Source organism: Ixodes scapularis, unplaced genomic scaffold (assembly GCF_016920785.2).
Source record: "Ixodes scapularis isolate PalLabHiFi unplaced genomic scaffold, ASM1692078v2 PGA_scaffold10__122_contigs__length_95168666, whole genome shotgun sequence".
In the NCBI taxonomy this organism is placed as follows: domain Eukaryota; kingdom Metazoa; phylum Arthropoda; class Arachnida; order Ixodida; family Ixodidae; genus Ixodes; species Ixodes scapularis.
Genome location: NW_024609836.1, coordinates 93,106,854 through 93,125,549, shown reverse-complemented (window position 1 = coordinate 93,125,549; position 18,696 = coordinate 93,106,854). Strand labels below are relative to the sequence as shown.

The 18,696-nt window shown below is 46.5% G+C and overlaps 1 protein-coding gene across 6 annotated transcripts; it reads right to left on the bottom strand.

Annotated features, from left to right (window-relative positions):
• Nucleotides 1–347: 347 nt before the first annotated feature.
• LOC8030279 (aftiphilin) lies at nt 348–18,614 on the bottom strand. Of its 6 annotated transcripts, none has more exons than XM_040219812.2 (8): nt 18,301–18,614; nt 16,232–16,386; nt 13,421–13,743; nt 11,954–12,054; nt 10,977–11,091; nt 9,582–9,680; nt 1,898–2,057; nt 348–1,104 (listed from the first exon to the last, which is right to left on the bottom strand). In XM_040219812.2, the coding sequence occupies exons 3-8, from the start codon at nt 13,715–13,717 to the stop codon at nt 875–877; spliced, it is 1,002 nt and encodes a 333-aa protein (XP_040075746.1). In that variant the 5' UTR covers nt 13,718–13,743; nt 16,232–16,386; nt 18,301–18,614; the 3' UTR covers nt 348–874. The 6 variants fall into 6 exon arrangements, with proteins under 6 accessions (XP_040075746.1, XP_040075747.1, XP_040075749.1 ...); XM_040219813.2 differs by having other exon boundaries at nt 11,954–12,051; nt 18,301–18,602; XM_040219815.2 differs by lacking the exon at nt 9,582–9,680 and having other exon boundaries at nt 18,301–18,610.
• Nucleotides 18,615–18,696: the final 82 nt, after the last annotated feature.

The following is an 18,696-nucleotide window of genomic DNA, read 5'->3' as shown; positions in this document are numbered from 1 at the left end:
GAGGAACGCAGGCTCTGCATACGCACGCAATTTCCGAGAAATAGTGCACGCAATTTCCGAGAAATAGTGTACGCAAAGCGCAAAACATGGTTAGCGTTCAGTGTATGCGCAGTGGTGATGACGCTAATCTTTGCGTACGCTATCGTAAAACTCCTTAATATCGACAATGCACGCTAATAAATTCTACAGTTTAAAGTTCTGGAAGGGTATGCTGTGCAATGTTGGCTATGAGCACCATACTAGTATATCATGTTATGAGTATTTTCATAGCTTTCAAGGGGAACCTTTGATTCACTGTTCACGATCGGCTGCAATAGTCCTAAATCCGATTCAGTAATGGAGCGACGTTAAGTCTTTAGACTTTATTGAAGGAGCCTCCAGTAGACACATGGGGGCAGCAAGGGCACCGGGATCCATTGCAGAAATGCAACCAAGCGGAGAGCAGATGCACTTCAAAGACACACACTGTTCTAATGGAGCTCACAGGAAGTCAGGAGGCAGCTTAGTCCGGAAAAGTCCACAAATGCCAGACAAGAGGTCTCGTCGCTAAAACATGTTTTCACAAAAGATGGAATGGTCTCGGGTGCTATGAACAGTCACCTCTGTTCTACACCATCTTTTGGTTTATTCACTTGCCAAGGACCTCTTTGCCACACCCTTGGACACAAGCTGGTTCCAGGGACCCCTTTACCACACTCTTGGAGACATGCGGGTACCACAAGACACTGGCCTCCCACGTTCCTCCAAGCAAGCATTTGAGCCTGGAATCTGTGCAGCAGGAAGAGCCTTGCAGCCAACGGCGGGGAACCCAGGTCGGAATCACGAGGGGTATTGTAACGAACACAAAGAGCACCAGCAGGCGTGTTTCTGGAGGTCAACTGTCGAGGCGAACGGGGAACATGAGCACGGCAGCCTGCATAAAGGTCAGGTCTGGCAGGGAGTCCAGTAGACGCTGGGCGTCCCCGCTGAGCAGGGGGGGCTTGCTCCTGGGCTGCAGCGAAGGGGCCAGGGTGGGGACGTTAGAGGCCAGAAGCTGTTGCAGCCGGCAGGCCCCCCGCACAGAGGGTACCCCCTCTGGTGGGCACACCAGCTCTTCGTCCAGCCCTGCTCGGTGGGGGGAGAGAGAGGCCATGGACAGTCACGCACCTTCTGCCGTTTGGGGCAGTGGCAAGCAGAAACACTGTGCAAAGGCCTTCATAAGTTCTGGTACTTCCTAGGCATAAAGGACCTTGCACCTCCTAGGCTTCAAAGAACCGGCACTTTCTGGGCTTCAAGGACGTTGCACCTCCTGGGCTTCAAAGATCTGGCACTTTCTAGGCTTCTAGGACAATTCACTGCTTAGGTTCTAAAAACCTAGACCTGGTGCTTTCTAGGCTTCAAGGACCTTGCACCTTCTCGGCTTCAAAGACATGGCACTGTCTAGGCTAAGGACTTTGCAACTCCTAGGCTTCAAAGACCTGGCACTGTCTAGGCTTCAAGGACGTTGCATCTCCTGGGCTTCAAAGACCTGGCATTTTCTAGGCTTCAAAGACATTTCACTGCCTAGGTTCCAGGGATCAAGACATGGTGCTTTCTAGGCTTCAAGGACCTTGCACCTTCTAAGCTTCAAAGACCTGGCACCTATCTAGGCTTCAAAAACCTTGCACCTTCTAGTCTGCAAAGACCTGGCACTGTTACTACCTACCCTTCAAGGACCTTGCACTTCAGAGGCTTCAAAAACCTGACACTGTCTAGGCTTTAAGGGCCTTGTGCCATCTTAGGTTTAAAAGACCTCAAACTTCCTACGTTTGAAAGCACATGCACTTCTCAATTTTAAAAGACATCACACTTGCTCAGTTGCAAAGAACACTGCCTTCTCTGTGGTCCCTTGCAACAAATTTCCAGAGGAGGTCCCCACCGTTGGTGACGGGACCGGTGGAAGTGGCGTCTGTCCGAGCAGAAGAGGAGGAAAGTGCCGTGAGAAAATCGAGGTCGAGCAGGCTGGAGCTGCTCGGCTGCTCCAGGGGGTTGACCAGGCCACTCGATGTCCAGTCAAACTGGGCTGGTGGGATGCAATCCTGTGCAGAGGGGGAAGATGAAAGCCGAACACCTTACCACAGACACAACTAGAGCAATGCGCAGGTCGGGCAGCCAAGGCATACAACCCTAACGCGTGAAGGCGCGGGTAGCCTCAGACCTGTTGTCGTCTTGGATTTGTCCTGCTCCACGTCGTGTGTCGGAGCTACTCCAGTCTACATACCTAATTGCAATGAGTGCTTCCCGTAGCCGACTACTCTCTTGCCACATGCCGGCAGACAGCACTTTAGGCGTAGGAACAGTGTCGAACCCAAATAGTGTTTGTTTCGGTTCAAGGAAAATGGTCCAGGTCCACTCAGCCCCGAGAAAAACATTAATGGCTCATACCAGTTTGAAGCGGCTCATATTTCCATGCTAGAAAAAAAAATTGAAGGCAGCAAAAAAGAAACCATGTTCCCTTTTGTCAAAATGTTAAATATTAAAAGAGCAATGCAGTGAAATGTTCATAAATTGTGTGGAACCAAAACAATGAGCCTGTTTTGGGCTATGCAGGTAACACTTAACAGGGTGTGGGAACCCCAATGTGGCAGACGACCTGAGTGTGTGTAAGTTCTCTTGTCCCCAGCAGGGGAAGGTTCGAATGCGCTAAAGCATGTGTGGTTATGCTTTAGCGCATTAGAACCTTTTGTATGGAAGGTTCTAATGCGCTAAGGTTCGTATGGTCATTTGGCTGAAGGCTCAAACACAGTACCTAAAAATGTGTAAAAAAAAAAAAGAAAAGTTACACTGCACAATTTTTTTTGGGTAAAACCGAAAACAGCAAAGATTATTTTTCGGTTTCACTGGCAAGTGATAAGATTGATAATGTTTCGGCTTAATCATGGTGGTTGGATGGATGGATGGATGGATGTTAACAGCTGTACCCTTTATAACGGGGGTGTAGCTTGCACCACCCAAATCAAGATTCTTCCCCCTGTCTTTCTAAACCAACTTCCTTCCCCTCTGCATTTTTGTAACTATCACCAGGGAGTGTAGGATATCACCAAAATGACCTTTAGGGGATCAGACAAAAAAAAAAAAAAAAAAAAAATTGAGCAAGCTTGTGCTAATTTACAGTAAAGTCACAGCGACAGCTTCGACCAGAGTGCCAAACCAAAATTCGGAACTAAACCGTTATTTTTAACCGAACTGGAACTGAACCCAACCAAAATATTCGCCGCCGTCTTAGAACTGAACCGTAACTGAATCAGAAAAAAATATAACAGTAACCGGTTCAGAACGGTTCATGGTAATTTTTTTTTCTTTTTTGTTACTATCACAAAATGAAGATTGGAGAATAAAAAATTGGCAGCTGTATTTCTATGTACTAATAAATCGTCACATACAGAATTGCAATGAACGAGAAATTGTGGGTTTTCGTGGCACTTTTGCATTGGCACTATGATTAATCATGTGTCACAAGACATCATGGTGTCAGGACATGCTGTCAAGTAATGTCACGTCACGTGGCCCCGTGACGTCACGTGACTCACTGCCTTAAGTAGACTTAGATTGAGAATGTCACTAAATTTATTAGCGTTATTGACACCGTGACGTCACACATCACGACTTAGCACCACGAGTCACGTGACACTGTGACATACTCTATTGTCATGAGCTTCAGTCGAGTGCTTGGGTTCATGAAAATCGGTATTGCGAAAATTCGGGTAATGGCTCGTGTTCAAAGATGGGAATAGCCGTACTCTAACAACGTCTGAAGCTTAGCCCACGCTCTATGCTTTGCCAACCCCAGCGTATGGCAATGACGAATGCTGCCGGTATATAATTAGTGTCGGATCATGTGGCCACTCGTTCTAATTGCAAGTTGGGGAGGGGAAAGCTGTTTTTTTTCCTTTATTTTCTCTGCATCTGCCATTGCACGGAAAGAAAAACTAATGGGTGTTTTTGAAAGTGATCAATATCAGAGATTAGTTCTTAGCGGTATATACTGAAAGTACAAAAATTGTTGTACAACCTATTTTACATGTACACATCACTGAGGGCCCCGAACATGTTTTTGATATTGCTGAACTGCTCTAGAAAATTGTCGCCGAGAATAGAAGCATTAAAAGGACTAAACGTGACTTATTAATCCGAGATTCAACACAGGGTTGGGCAGTATCGCGATAGTATTTCAGAAATACATTTCGTATCTGTATTTCTATATCGCGATACATTTTTTTCACCAGTATCTGTATTCCTGTATCGAAATACAATTTGAATGTTTCTTTGTATCGCGATACAATCAGGATGAAATGTATTTCGTTACATTTCTTGAGAAATACTCCCCCCCCCCCCCCCCGCAAAAAAAAAAAAAAACAAGTCCGAACACATTTTTTTTTTTTTTTTTTTCTTCTGAGGGCACTAGAGTCAAGGAGATGCTGGGGCATTGTTACTATGCTGACCAAGGTTCCTTTTGATTCTGCAAACTATTTTTCTATGCGTCCTCTTCTCTCTTCAGAGAAGTGTTGCGTATTCGGGGACTCGAACCAGGTGGCGTGCCAGGAGTGGAGTCAGAGCATTTTCTGCCGCACGTCCTTAGGTAGGGATTTCTTGAGTCATTGTTTGCTGGCATCCAATGCCCGCTGCTAACTGTCTCTCTCACCTTAGCGTACAGAGTACACCCAGCCGGCAAAGCTGAGTCACATTCCGTTGCAGCACGAGCCTGACAATGGTTGACTTGAAGTAGTAGGAAGACTCACGCTGTGAAGTTCAACACATATTCGAATGCATCTGCGGCTGCGCCCGTAACATTGCACGGCTCAAGGGTACGTCATCAGCCGACGTGAACGTGACCCGCTGCTCTGGTGATCCGAAACCCAGAAGGAGGCAAGAAGTGGCCTCGCTGTGCCATTCCAGACTACATACTCCCGCGACTCGTCTCGACACCGCTGTTTCTCAGACACCTCGCACCTGTGCCGGCAATATCAGCTCGGAATCCACGAGGTCTCTGTTTGGATAATGCTAGGCAAAACTTGAGGACTGCAATCCGTGCGTCGGTGGCGGAGGGTCGGTAGTAAGGACCTTCAGAACAGGGATGCTACCGTATCGTTTTTTCAACCGTAACAGAAGATAAGACATGTACAGTTGAACCTCAATTTAACGAAGCCCGATTTTACGAGTTTCCCGATTTAACGAACAAATTCGAATTCCCCGCGCAGCCTATCCCGAAGAATGTCTTTCTCGACTTTACGAAGTTCCCGATTTAACGAAATAATTAGGGGGTCCCGGTGACTTCGCTAAATCGAGGTTCAACTGTATTCCAAGATGCTTCAGGTGGTCTGCTATTATCAAAAATTCCAAATGACACTGCATGCACGATCTTCAACTAGGTAACCTACAACGAAAGTATGTATTGTCCTTTCATACAGCAGCGTGGTTTCATGTACAAGGCCACACCTACAGATAAAAAATACTAGTTCATTCCACCGTGACATCATGTGATCAATGTTGACAGGATTCCCTCGTCAGAGAGACAGGATGTCATGGAAAGGACCCTGGTCAGCCCTTCATGGAACGTTTTTTTGGGCCCATTGAAGACTCCTTGTCGTCCGAAACCACTACCTTCAAGGCAAAGTGCCAAGCCTACAGGAAAGTAATTTCGGGATCGAAAACTTCCACTTCAAACTTCAAGCTTCATCTCAGTTGGCGTCTCAAAAAATTTGGAAAATGTATTGCACTATCAGTATTTCTGTATTTGTATTTCTGCCCTCCCTAAAATGTATTCCTGTATTTGTATTGCCAAATACTTTTTTCCTCTTTTTAAAATGTATTTCCGATATGTATCACGATACATTTTTACAGATATATCTTAGTATCGGTACTTTAGCTACTATTTCAATGTGTCCCAGTATTATTTGTATTTCCGAATACATTTTTGAGTATTTCTGCCCAACCCTGGTTCAACACTGCAATTCCTCGTTAATTTAAAGTCATAAAAACCGTGCAAAAATTTGAGATAAGCGAAATTTCAAGATAAGCAAAGTGCAAAAATTTTCACACTTCCGATCACACATTGTGCCAAAACTTCTAACAATTGCAGCAACAGCACAGGCTCTATTAAAGAAAGCAAACTAGAAGTACAAGCGTACCTGGTACAAATTTTGCAAGCAACGGGTGCACCATTTTAGCCCTGCCTTACTTTTCGAAACAAAAATGTAGTGGGCTGACTTTCCATCTATCGCAATCACTCGCCGCCAAAGAACGCTGTGATGCTCTCTTGCTTGGAGTTCGTGCATGGCTTCAAAAAAGCATCTTCAGGCTGTTTGAGACATCAGCCGTTCCTCGCCGACGTCGCATTCAACCTTGTATTTCAGCAAGAGGAGCATATTCCGCGTCTCAGCCGACGTCGGAGTTTCCCCAGGCTCTTCGTCATTTTGTTCGCCTTGAGCGATTTCGATAATTTCGGCATCGGTCATGTCGCCAATTACTCGAACGTCATTTTCGTACAGAGTGCACTATTCGAAGTCAATGTCTCCGTCTGCACCACGGTCGGCAGAACCGGGTAGTCGGCGCACTTTGTTGCAGAGTTCGTCGCAGACTCTGAACTCTTGTGTCTCTGGCTTCGACGAACTTGTGGCGCGAGAGAACCCGCATGAGGGAAACAGTTTGCGATCGACGATGGCAGAACCTGTTCCCAGGCACTGTCGATGAGATGCACTGCACCGAGGAGGTCGACCTGGTATCCTTTTTCATTGTCCTCTGACAACAAAATTCGCCGAAGGAGACTTTCCCTGTAGAGCTTCCGGGTGATTTTGATGACTCTATGGTCCGTCGGTTGGAGAACGGACGTCATGCTTGCGAGAAGAAACTCCATCGTAATCGCTTTCAGGTTGTCCATCCTTCTGTGTGTCGGGCAGTTGTCCACGATGAAGATAACTTTTCTGATTTCTCTGTAGCTTCCAATCCAGCGTGCGGACATACTTTTCAAAGAGGGCAGCCGTCATCCTCGCCATCTTGTTCGACCGGTAGATCACACCCTTCGGCAGCCGAGCATTGTGAAAGCACACGGGTTTCTGTGCTTTGCTGATCACCAGAAGTGGCAGCTTCTCTTCGCCAGTAGCATTCGACCCAAAAAGGATAGTTAATCTGTCCTTCCGCTGTTTCGCTCCGGTGCACGCTTCTCCTTTCGGAGCGAAAGTGCAACTGGGCGGCATCATGTAGAAGAGCGCCGCCTCATCCAGGGTGAAGATACTGAAAACAGCTAATTTTCGTGAGGGCCTAATTTTCGCGAATCGCCTAGAATTCGCAAAAAATAGGTCCTGCAAACAATTCCAAAAAAATGTAAACATATTGGAACCTATACTGGGATTCCACCGCGTCGCAAAAATTAGAACCCGCGAATTATTCCAAAACTTCAGCTTTGACCTAAATCGCGAAATATTGAGCCCGCGAAAAATAAGTCGTTTACAGTATCTTTCTCATGGTAGGTTTTCTGAAGCTCAGCGAGTCGGTGGCTGCGCCAGAGATCCACAGCTGCATCGCCCTCTGTACTGCCTTCACCGTGTATTGGCTTCAATATCACGTTTTGCTTCTTGAAGCGGTCAACCAGCCGCTGCTGCAACCAAAGTTTGTGTACCCCATTTGCAAGGCCAGAGTGTCAGCCTTATCTATCATCAATGCAGTAGTCTTTGGAAGGTTAGCTGCTCTGACTTGCTTCAGCCACTGCAGAAGCACTGCCTCGACGTCAGGATACTGTGATCCTGTAATACTGTGACGCAAAAAGTTGTACCAATCACGGATCTTTTAGGGGACCGACCTCATTTCAGGTCAACCTTTCAAATCAGGTAAAATATATGTGACTGAGGTGAAATGAATGCTGAGTCGTACAAACACAACAGCTTGTTAATTTAGGCTTTCTTTTAGTGTTGCATCGAAACTAAATAATGCAATTCCTTATTTCTGGTACCTGTAAATAAAAATGGATTGTACGAATGATAAACAACTATATAGTTATTTGTTTCACCGCGAAAATAGTGGCTATTGCCAAAACAATGCGGGAAATATATTCTCAATTTACCGGTTCAAACCGGTGTGAACCAACTGAACCGAAAGCAGTAAACCTGAAGCAGAACCGAACTGATAACAATTTCGGTTCGACACTCTGATCGTGACACGTCACGGCGAAGTCATTGGGCATCGGAGTTGCGTTCATGCACCGTGGGGTGTGTGAACAAAAGTGTCTAACAAAAACAGAAATCTGACCATTTTGTTGCAAACGCTTTTGTTTCTTTTTGTTTTCCTGAGTGCCTGACACCACGTCTCCTGGCACGAGCTTCTGACATTGACAGTGCTACAACAGCATTTTGTTACCGGCTATTTTTTTTTTTTTTTTGCCAGAGAGCACATGCAGTGGGCATCGAGTACTACAAAAAAAAAAAAAACAAGTTTAGAGCGGGTTGTTAAGTTAAGGGCGTGGCGTAGCACAGTGGTAACGCCTCTCACTTCGCATGCAGTGCACCCATGTTAAATTCCCGTAAGTGGCAAGCAATCGTTTATGAGGATTCGGTAACATTGACGACTGACTTCCTACAACGCCAACTATGACATCAACAATGGACGTCCTTACAGCTATCACCGTAATAAAAACATGCAACCCCCACCACCGCCCCCTCGTAGAGGGAGTCGCCTATTTTCCTCGGCCAAGCCTTAGCGGTGTTACACCAACACCGGGCCCACTGGGAGAAAGGATTAAGGTTTTGGGTCGAAGCCACATAAGAGGAAGTCCCAATTTGTAGAGCGCAGCTCTTAGGCGCCTGTTTTCGGCTTGAGCGGCGACGCCGTCGGTGTAACCGTGAAGCCACGTGACACCCCCCCCCCCCCCCCCTCCCCCGAGAACATGCGACCCTCAACACCCTCCTCCTCCTCCTCAAGAGCTGCGCTCTAATTCGGCGTTACAGGGAGTTGTATACGGCTTTCTTTTTTTTTTCGAAACACCCGTCCCCTAGTCGTGCTAGTTAGTTGTGTTTCATTTAATTTTCCCTAGATAATTTCTACCAATCTTCTAACCTCTTCGTCGTGGTTTGCAGAAAAATACCGGGTGTCTCAAATAGCGGCCAGGCTCTTTAAATTGACCGCAAAAATCGATTTCTTAACCTATCGCGCTACGATTTTGTGCAGCGTTGCCCACAGGTGGTGCATTTGTTCTATAAAATGCGCAAAGGGTGAACTTACCTGAGGAAAAAGTAAATAATGAAAAAGGCTTAACTCTTATGAAAACGCAGCGAAGCCACCTATCTTCAAACAATAGGGCGCCTTGTGGTTTCAAGACCAATGGCTTTGCTGCATTTCCATACGGCTTGAGCCTTTTTCTTTTCTTACTTTTTTTCTCAGGTAATTCGCTCTCTGTAAATTTTATAGAAAAAATGCACCACCTGTGGGCAATGCTGCACAAATAAGTAGCGCGATGTGTTAAGAAACCGATTTTTGCGGTCGATTTAAAGAGCCTGGCAGCTATTTAAAACACCGAGTAGTTTTTTTGTTTTTTTTTGGCTTTGGTTTGGCGCGTTATCCTGCATGCAAGTTACCTCGGGGGCCGGGGACTCGAGCGCCTCGTCCGCGGGTCCCCGCTGCGGCTCCAGCAGGCCCAGGTGGCAGGCAAACAGGGGCACCGACGGGTTACGCAGCTGGGTTAGTGCACCGCGGGGGTTAGTCTGCCGGCAATGGGGGGTTAGCGCCGCCACCGCACACAAGCCGACGCTGCCCGCCACCACGCCCCAACGAAAACAAACGTGCCGGCGGGGCACGCGAGAGCAGCACGTTTGAGTTCATAGACCCTCTTTGCATTTACAAATGCGAGCAGTCTTTCGTGCCCCGAGCAACTTCCGGTTGCTCCCTTTCGTTAGGCCTTTTGAGCTTGCTTGCACCACAATTTCTGGGATGTTCAAGCGCCACAGAAACGACGAACTTGGGAGATTCCGCGAGGTCCTTCTGCCGCGTTATTGAACACATTCCATGTGACCAATTCTCTTATGGGAGTATCTGAAATTTCCCAACAAATCTCCCACTAACCAATTCTTTAGCTGAGTGCTAGTAGAATAAGTGGTGAAATATTGTATGGATGTTGCGAGTGCATGCAATAGGCTGGGTATATAAAAAGAAAAATGCCCCGTCATTTTCATTTTGTCAGTGACTATAGAGGATGTGACCCACATGCTGGCCTATCGTTTGCAGGGAAGCTATGGCGCCTGGAATGCATCCCCGACGGGCGTGTTCGGCGTCCCACGTCGCCCACGCATCGACGTGTCCCCCTAAACGGCAACGAATTGTGTCATAGGAACTGCCGTACAGTTGTACGGCACATCGTGATTCCGGCATAGTTGGCCATAGAGGAGTCGACAAAAAAAGCGGGTGGACACCAGTGTCACTGTCATTGCGGCGTCTGCCGTTGAAGTTTACACCAGCTGGTCAGTTGCAGAGTGAGCTACGACGGAAGTGGCATATGGCCAGTATCTTGGTGAACCATGGGATTAGAAGACGATGGTGACGTCACCAGGCAGAAACGGAGACGACAAAATAAGCATGCAGTGAACGCACCAGTCGGAGACATGCTGCAGGCGCCACAAAGAAGCCCAGGACGCTTCCCTCGAACACAAATTCAATGCCTTAGGCCATTTTCCTATCTAGATGTCTGGTCTGTTCAGTGTACTGTGGGAGATGAACTTGGAACCGACTTCCAAGGCACATAGAGTTCCACATATTAATGTTTCGCCTTTCCTCAGGACATTGCGCCTTGAAGTCTTTTGACCAAGTCGGTTGGCAGAAAAACGACCGACACCTTATCCCGGCTGTCAGGCAAGAGCAGACGAGCCAAGAGCATACTGTGTTAGGTAGCTGGATCAGTGAGACCAGGACATGCACCTAAAGAAAGAAAGCAAAAGAAAAGAATAGAGAAAGAAAATAAGAGAGGGGCGGGGGCTCACAATGTTTCTGGAGTCAATGTTGAGGCTGTGCAGCAAGTGCTGGCAGCAGCCAGAGCTGCTCCACTGGTATTGCAGCGAGGTCGCCTGGTCCAAGTCCTGCAGAATCAGCCAAAGCCTGCAAAGCGCACACCCACGTTCCTCCCAACCGACAAGGGGCATCGGTGGCCGAGTGGGCTAGCGCACATCAGCTCGGAGCACGTGGAGCGAAAGCTCGCGCTGTATAACATAGGGATCCTGGGTTCAATCCCCACCCCTGCCCGTTTTGACCTTGATGAGCATCGTACCGGCGTGCGGTCATGTATCACTACTGCGTGGTGCATGCTAAAGACCACAGGCTAGCGGTTGTATTGCACCAGCAAAATTTCTCATCTGCAGCTGAGAGACAAGTTGCCCGTCGAAGCAGACTAAGTTCAGGCTGTATAAACATACCCACACCCCAATTATTTTTTCCCCCAACCGACGAGGGAGGCTTGTCGGAATTACGGCCCTTGATACTGTTCTTGATGACCAAGAAGGGAGGCCCGTCAAGAAATATGGCCCCTGTTACCGTCTCCGACGACCGCAAAGGAAGGCTCATTTAAATTATGACGCTTGTACTGTTCCTCGCAGCCGTCTAAATTACGGCCCCCGATAGCATTCCTCACAACAAAGAGGGCCTGTCTGATTTACAATCTCGATAACGTTCCTCAAGCCCGATAAGAGAGACCCGTCTAAGTTAAGGTTCGTTTACACATCCATCGCAGCACTAAATCAACTCTAGGAACAGCACTCATGCAGCCCTGACAGGAGTGTAATTTAGCACTGATGATGCACTGCTCTTCCAAGATAGTAGCACAATGTCAGCACTGGAGCAGCATGGTCAGCGCTTATTTCCTAATAGCGGTGAGGTTGTGCTGCGGTGTATGCGTGAATGGGCATTTACTATGTCCAATACCGCTGACCTAGGTAACATCGCTAACACTGGGTCGATTACTCACTTGGTGTGCAAGCTGGTGGGGTCGAGGTCAACCTCACTCTCTCCGGTTTCACCACCAGGGTAGGCCAACCTCAGCAGCTGCTCTGGGGAGCTTTGTTCCTGCTAGAAACGACACTCTGCCTTAGCCTCCTTTATTGTAGAAAGCCTGTCAATTCCACGACAGAGTCAAATACTTTACTAGGGGAATACATCCTACTCCACTCAATTTCATTACACAATCTTCAAACCTGAGGTTCGATCTTCTCTCCTCAAGTTTGAAAGAAGTTTGCAGCATCTCTAATTGGTGTATGTCTGCAAGAATGCAACAAACCTGCCATGGCAGTTACGATCATTTCAATCCTGGCGGTTGTTTGTAAAGCCAATGGTAAAGACACAGATGCATGTGCGTCACGGCATCAAGACTAAAAATATTACTACAGCACACAAAAAGACGCAGAAAGTATGCAAGACCAGCGCTGAATAACAACTGAACTTATTTGTTGCTAGTCAGCGCTCGTCTGGAGTACTTTATTTCTTTTCTTCCATTTTCTAGTCACAAATCAACTAGCCTGCATCGCCACTTTCATTCGGCATTGAGATTTTTGGCTATTAGAGTTTTCACTGACTGGTCAGCCAGAAATAAGCCAAAGCTGAATGGGCACCAGACAACTCCGCCTCTGTTGTAACAAGTGTTACAGTGGGCCTGTTCGATTTACCTGCACCTCCTGCCCAAGCTGAACTCAGTGCACACCGCCGTATTTGATTTACGAGTGCAGCCTACCTCAAAACGCAACTAGAAGTACATTGCTCTGCACGTTTCTGCACCGATGTAGTCTGATGCAGGTAAATCAAACGAGACCAGTGATGTCCGATACCTCAGAAATTTTTTTTTAATTTTTTGCGAGGCGATTTTTAATGGTGTCGGAAGACTAACCAAGTAATATTTTGCTACAGCATACATTTATTTTTAATTAAGGAAAAAAAAGCAACTGCTCGAAACCAAAACTGGACTGGGGAGGAAGGAGAAATATAGAGGAGGAAAGTGCTGCCAAAAGTCACACAACTGTGCAACTTTTTGATTTAACGAAACAAAAATGTGCATATATTTACTCAGACTGTCCCCAAAGATTCTGTCTATATCTACACCAACACCCGTCCCTGACATCACACCGCTGTGGTGGCGCTGTTGTCGGCTTGGCACATATGCAGACGCTCCACTCCACATGAATATGGTCTCTGCACATGCACAGTGCCCACACCTGGTGTAAGCAAGTGCCGACTTGTTTGTACGCAGCGTGTCAGTCTATAGCGGGATATCCATATTAACAGAGGCCGTATTAATAAGACGACTGTACAACATACAAAATCTTTCAGGAGTCACGCTTCCAAAGCCTAGCTGTGGGCGGGACTTCTACGGAGCCCTGCCAGAGTGACGAAAGAGCGCAAAAAAACTTCCTAAGTGGTTCCAGTACGCAACATTCCTTCTCACCTGGTAGCCTCCAAGGTGTCCCAGAGTCACCTCCGTGGTAGCCTCAAAGGCCGTCCACGACTCGTCCTCTTCTTCCTCTTTGGGCGCAGACTCGAAGGCAGCAAAGTCTGCAAAGCCGTCGTCTGCCGGCAGCTCGCTACTCGTGGCCTGAGCAAAATCCGTGAAGTCATCGTCGTCGTTGCCACACGCCGCCTGCTGCCAGTCGGCCTCGAACTCCAGGTTGTCCCAGGAAGCGCCGTCGTCCCTGGCTTCCGTGGCGTGGCTATCCGGACCGGCCGGCGCTTCCGGGTGGGACATCGTGGCGCCGGCACGTTCCGAGAACGCTGTTTGGGAGTGCTGCTGCCGTTATTGACCTCGCCCCTAAGTACAAACAAAGCAGGAAAGTAGCAGCAAACAGGGAAGGAAGACCTAGAAAAGAAAAGCGTCCCGCCCAGTGTCCGAGCGACATGTTTTACTTTCTTAGCAAGATGAACGACTGTAAAAGGTAAGGCCCATTGCATCTTGCTTAGGTCCGATTTCTTTAGATCTCTTACGACGAGAGAACACGCTGGCACGATCTACAAGGTCACCCTGGAAGTACATTTCACTAGAATGAAGGTTTTGCCATATTTGCGATATCAAATATGTAAGTTTTCTCTATGAGAAAAGGTCAATCATAACAATCTCAAAAGTTTTTCGACCCAAGAAGGAAAGAATGATGAGGAAATATGTGGAAATGTTGTGTGTTCCATGGCTACCGGATAAGTGGGGCCAGTGTGCTCTCTCGTTACGAGAGATTGTAAGGCACATGGTTGTAAGCCGTCGTAAGTGTGTGAACCAGACTAGTAAGAAAGGGCAGCTAGGTTACAGTTACTTGACCCCAAAAATGATCCAGTTGCAAGTAGTTGTCTCATTTACTCACTCACTCACTTTCATTCGAAAATGAAATTATAGAGGAGGTTTTTTAACAAAAATTTCTTGGTGTGTGGCTCAATCAAGACTTAATTTAGAACACTCGCATAAATAAGCTGAGTTCTGAGCTATCCCAAGCCAATGGATGTATTTATAAGATGAGAAATCTCATACCCTTGTGGGCAAAAAAAGAATATATGTTACGCATTATTTTACTCCAAACTGTGTTATGTATTTTAGCATGGGGCACAAGATCGGCAACAAATTGTAACAGGTTGATCATCTTACAAAAAAAAATTCTACGACTATTTGGAAACTATGGTAAGCCTCAAGACCTCCTAACTGAACCGCCGTTCAGCAAATATGGTCTACTTAAAGTAAATCAAATTTATTATTTTAAATTGTCACAAATAATACACAAAAAAAAAAAATCTTCGCGATTCTATTAGAAAACACAACCAATTACCCACTTAGACATTGAATCAAATGACCTCCAAAAATACATACAAATTATGGAAGACAAACAACAAGCTTCCAAGTCGCCAAAATTTTGAACAATACAGAAGGTCTAATAGATCTAGGTAAAATTAGCGCAAAGGGAGGAAAAACGTTGAGACAGGAAAGAGCGCTCTACGTTCTTTCTCCCTTGTCTTTGCACTAATTTTACCAAGATGTATAACCAACTAGCCCACCAGATGATTTTAATTAAGGTCTAATAAATTTTAATTGCAATATACTCCAATAAAAAGGCTAAAGACACTTTTGGTCGGCAGTGACATTGTGTTCTCATATGTATTTGATATTTATTAAATAATGTCCATATTTGATCATTCTCTTTTTATGTGCAAAAAAAGTGTTTCTGACTACTTTGATTCCATCATTCTTTGTTAAAAAACCATTGTGTGATAATTGATCCTGTTTTTGTTTCTGAGTTGTATAGAGCTTTATAGATTCTTTTCTCTATTATTTTTGTGTGAAAAACGCTATGTACCCTACACTGCTGTGTTAGAACTGTAAAAGTTGGCGGAGACCTTGTCAGGCATCACGCCTTTAGTCTCTGCCCACCTCCCGGTCAATCGGAAAAAGAAAGATAAAGAAAGAAAAGTAACAATTTTTTGTTCTAAAGACACCGAGATCTGTTGCAATAAACTCTTTCCAAAATTTAGTCTGGCCACTTCTATAACTATCATCATCTCAGTGTATTTAACCTGTAGCTACATACTAATTTTGGCCTTTTGATGGCTGGTGAAAAAAGAATTTGAAGACGGGCACAGATGCGGAGCCTGAACATTGCAGACATTAGTTCACCGTATTTTTGTTTGATGTCAGCATGACGGTAATTATAATCTTCTGTGCGCTACTCATTTGAGGGTCTCATGTGAATCCTTAAAACACTAGACTTCGGCACGGCCTAGACAGCTCATGACAATAAATGACATGTAGTGAATTTTATCAGGAGGTTTACTCAACTAAGTGCCTCATACTTAGTGATAGTTTCTTGATACTATAGAAACGAGAACAAACAGAGAAACAACTGTACAGCGAAGAACACCGCAACATTTGTTTGTCTGCCGTTGATGAATAGGTGCTAAATTTTAACCGCCATTAGCGTACAAAAATTTACACTAACATTTGAGACACTAGATGGCAATGAATTTCTGAAAGGGTCTATTGCTGATAAACAATATGGTTTCTAATGCAAAAAGGACATTAGCATGATTCCGCCCAGATTCGGCACCCTGCTCATGGCGGAGCTTGTGGCAGTGACACATGATGTAGCGCTGATGTTGGGACTACCATACATCAAAATTACATTTGTGTTTGTCGGTGTGATTTGGATGACCAACACCCATTCTCCGGCCCCAGAAAAAGGCGACGCTCCTAATTGCACATTGCTGGGACTCCGCTTCACTGTCTTGCCTTTTACGCTGCCTCCATCTTTGCAGTGCCAAGAACACAAGTTGCCACAAGCTTGTCTCCTCTTTGTCCAGGTGGCAGCAGTGTTCTCTTGTGTTGGTGTTACCGGGCCAGCGCGGCAACCGGTTTGCTGACGTCAAGGATCGGGTGATGTGGGGCTGCACATTAGAACCAACTTTATAACTCAAACTCGCAAGTAATCAAAACAATAGATGCGAATTAGAGAAGCACAAATCTCTTGACACAACATGCACATTGGTTTATGCTGAGTTGTTCATGTCACTGATTTAAAATCAAAATGCTTGTTTGTTTGCAACTGTGCATCCTCTCACTGCTCCAGATAGATAAGTAAAAAAAAAAAAAGCAAAGCCAACAGTCTCGGGTTTGCAAGATGTTGAAAGTCCACCAGCTCACTCGTATCTTCTCCGTTATTCCTAGCCTTTTAAGACTTTGGTTCACACATTTCTGAAGTATGTTAGCAATCTGGGAGTCGCCTGCTGAAAAACCAACCAATGTGGGAAGGGCGCGCACCTCTACTAGGACATTGCCTGATCATGTAGAGTCACTGGTAGGATATAAACGGCAAGGAGTCTCTTTCGGATGCCCGGCACCCAGCATGTGCTCGTTGCCATCTGCTGTGCATTGGCTGCTAGTGTAAGCTGGAGGATCACCGAAGTGTCAGCGAAACTAGAAAGCTCGCTCTAGAGGCAGGACAACTGAAAGACATCCTCGCCGTTGCCATGCTGCCAGTGACTTAGTGACATCAGACTTTTAGGAAGTCGATGATGCAACCATGGTATGAACGCTCGGCCCATGAAATGTCGCCGCCGGCATGCTGCGAGCGCTTGGCGGTTTCTACAAGGCTCGGTGAAACTTCAGGCGTGAGATTACAATATACATGGCTTGCATATTGACGTCACAACAGCCGTACCATGCTCCTGTGCCCATAATTTCTGCAGCATACATTTATCACAATCAGATTTCAGCTTCTCGGCAAGGGTTGCCGAGAAGAACAAATTTGTGGTATGAAATGTATGCTGCAGAAGGTACGGAGCAATGGCGGCTGTTACGGTGCCATATGACGTCACATGCAAGGAATGTATAGTAGTTTCCCCGAGTGGAGGGAGGAGTGACCGCACAAAGCGCGGTCTTTTTCGCAGCCTAGCTTGCCCACCGTTTCCTCTTTGGAAGTCCAATACGAAACGATTGTCAAGCTAGGCAGCCAAACAGATCGCGCTTCGGGCAATCACACCTCGCTCCGTTCGCGGAAACTTTTAATATAACTTCAGGCAGGTGACCCCAACCTGTACCCCACCTCGTCAGAACCGCTAAGTACCAAGCACGCGGTGGAGTCTCCCCACCTTAGGACCGGCCAGTGACATCAATGCGGAGCGCAAGTTCGTCCACTCCTTGAGCGGGGGGTTGCAGTGATGTCAGAACGCAGAGCTCTGATTGGCTCTGATTGGAAGGATAGTGGGTAGACCTCAAGGCAGCTAGCAGTGAGGTGTACCCACTATCCTTCCAACCGGAGCCAATCAAAGCTCTGCGTCGTGACGTCACCGCAACCCCTGCGGAAGAAGCGGACGATCTTGCATTCCCGTGGCTTTCATTGGTTCACAGCGATTTCGTATTGGGGGGGAATAATAATATTAATAATCTCTATTTGCAGGGGAAGTGTTACCCTAGGTAGCTTGCGAGGCTAGGACAGAAAGGCGAGAGCCCGTGCGCTGGTGCGCCTGTTAGCGTGCCACCGGGGCGGGGTATAACAACATAACATGACAATAGTTCAGACACAAGATTAAACATCGGTTACATCTGGTGAGTTACTGATCGAGACACAGTTTGCATAAACAAACGATCGACAAGTTGTTCAAGCGCTGTCATCAATACTGATAGTGCGGAAATTTGGTGTTCGTCAATAACATATCTGTGCAAAATGCGGAGAAGAACCGATGTCCGGGGTGAGCGCAGTGTGTACGACCAAGAAAAGCCGAGATTGGCGAAAACACAAATGGCAAGAGAACATGCGAAGTGTATTTAGGGGTCTTGTATGTGTTCTCGAAAGGGCGTACCTCGGAGACGCTCAAAACAGGGTGTAGATCACTCGATGGTCCACCCGAGGAACGCCCAAATCCCAGAAGCTGTCTGGGCTGGCGCCGACGATCGCAAAGTGTCAACCCACACGAGAGCCGGTGATCGGTTTTCTTGCCGCAAACAGCCTCCCTTCGCTTGTCGAGATTCGCACAGATGGCCAGCAAATCCTCACCTACGTGGCACCTGCTAGAAAAGAACTCATTTTGTGCGACAGTTGTAACATATTTCTTCGATGAACCAAGCTAACCACAGCTGCCGTGCCCATTCGCGACGAATATATTGACAGGCTATACGAAATAAATAGAAAAACAAATTTTAAGACTTTTTAATTGGGTGGTGGCTCGCGTCACCTAGTAGGCAGTTGTTGAGGTTGT

Coding starts and splice junctions, on each gene's coding strand:
- LOC8030279 (XM_040219812.2), bottom strand. CDS start 13,717: ATGTCCCACCCGGAAGCGCCGGCCGGTCCGGATAGCCACGCCACGGAA. Junction 11,092..11,953: donor CCCACCAGCTTGCACACCAA/GTGAGTAATCGA, acceptor TGCGCTTTGCAG/GCTTTGGCTGATTCTGCAGG. Junction 2,058..9,581: donor TCGAGTCCCCGGCCCCCGAG/GTAACTTGCATG, acceptor CCCTCTGCACAG/GATTGCATCCCACCAGCCCA.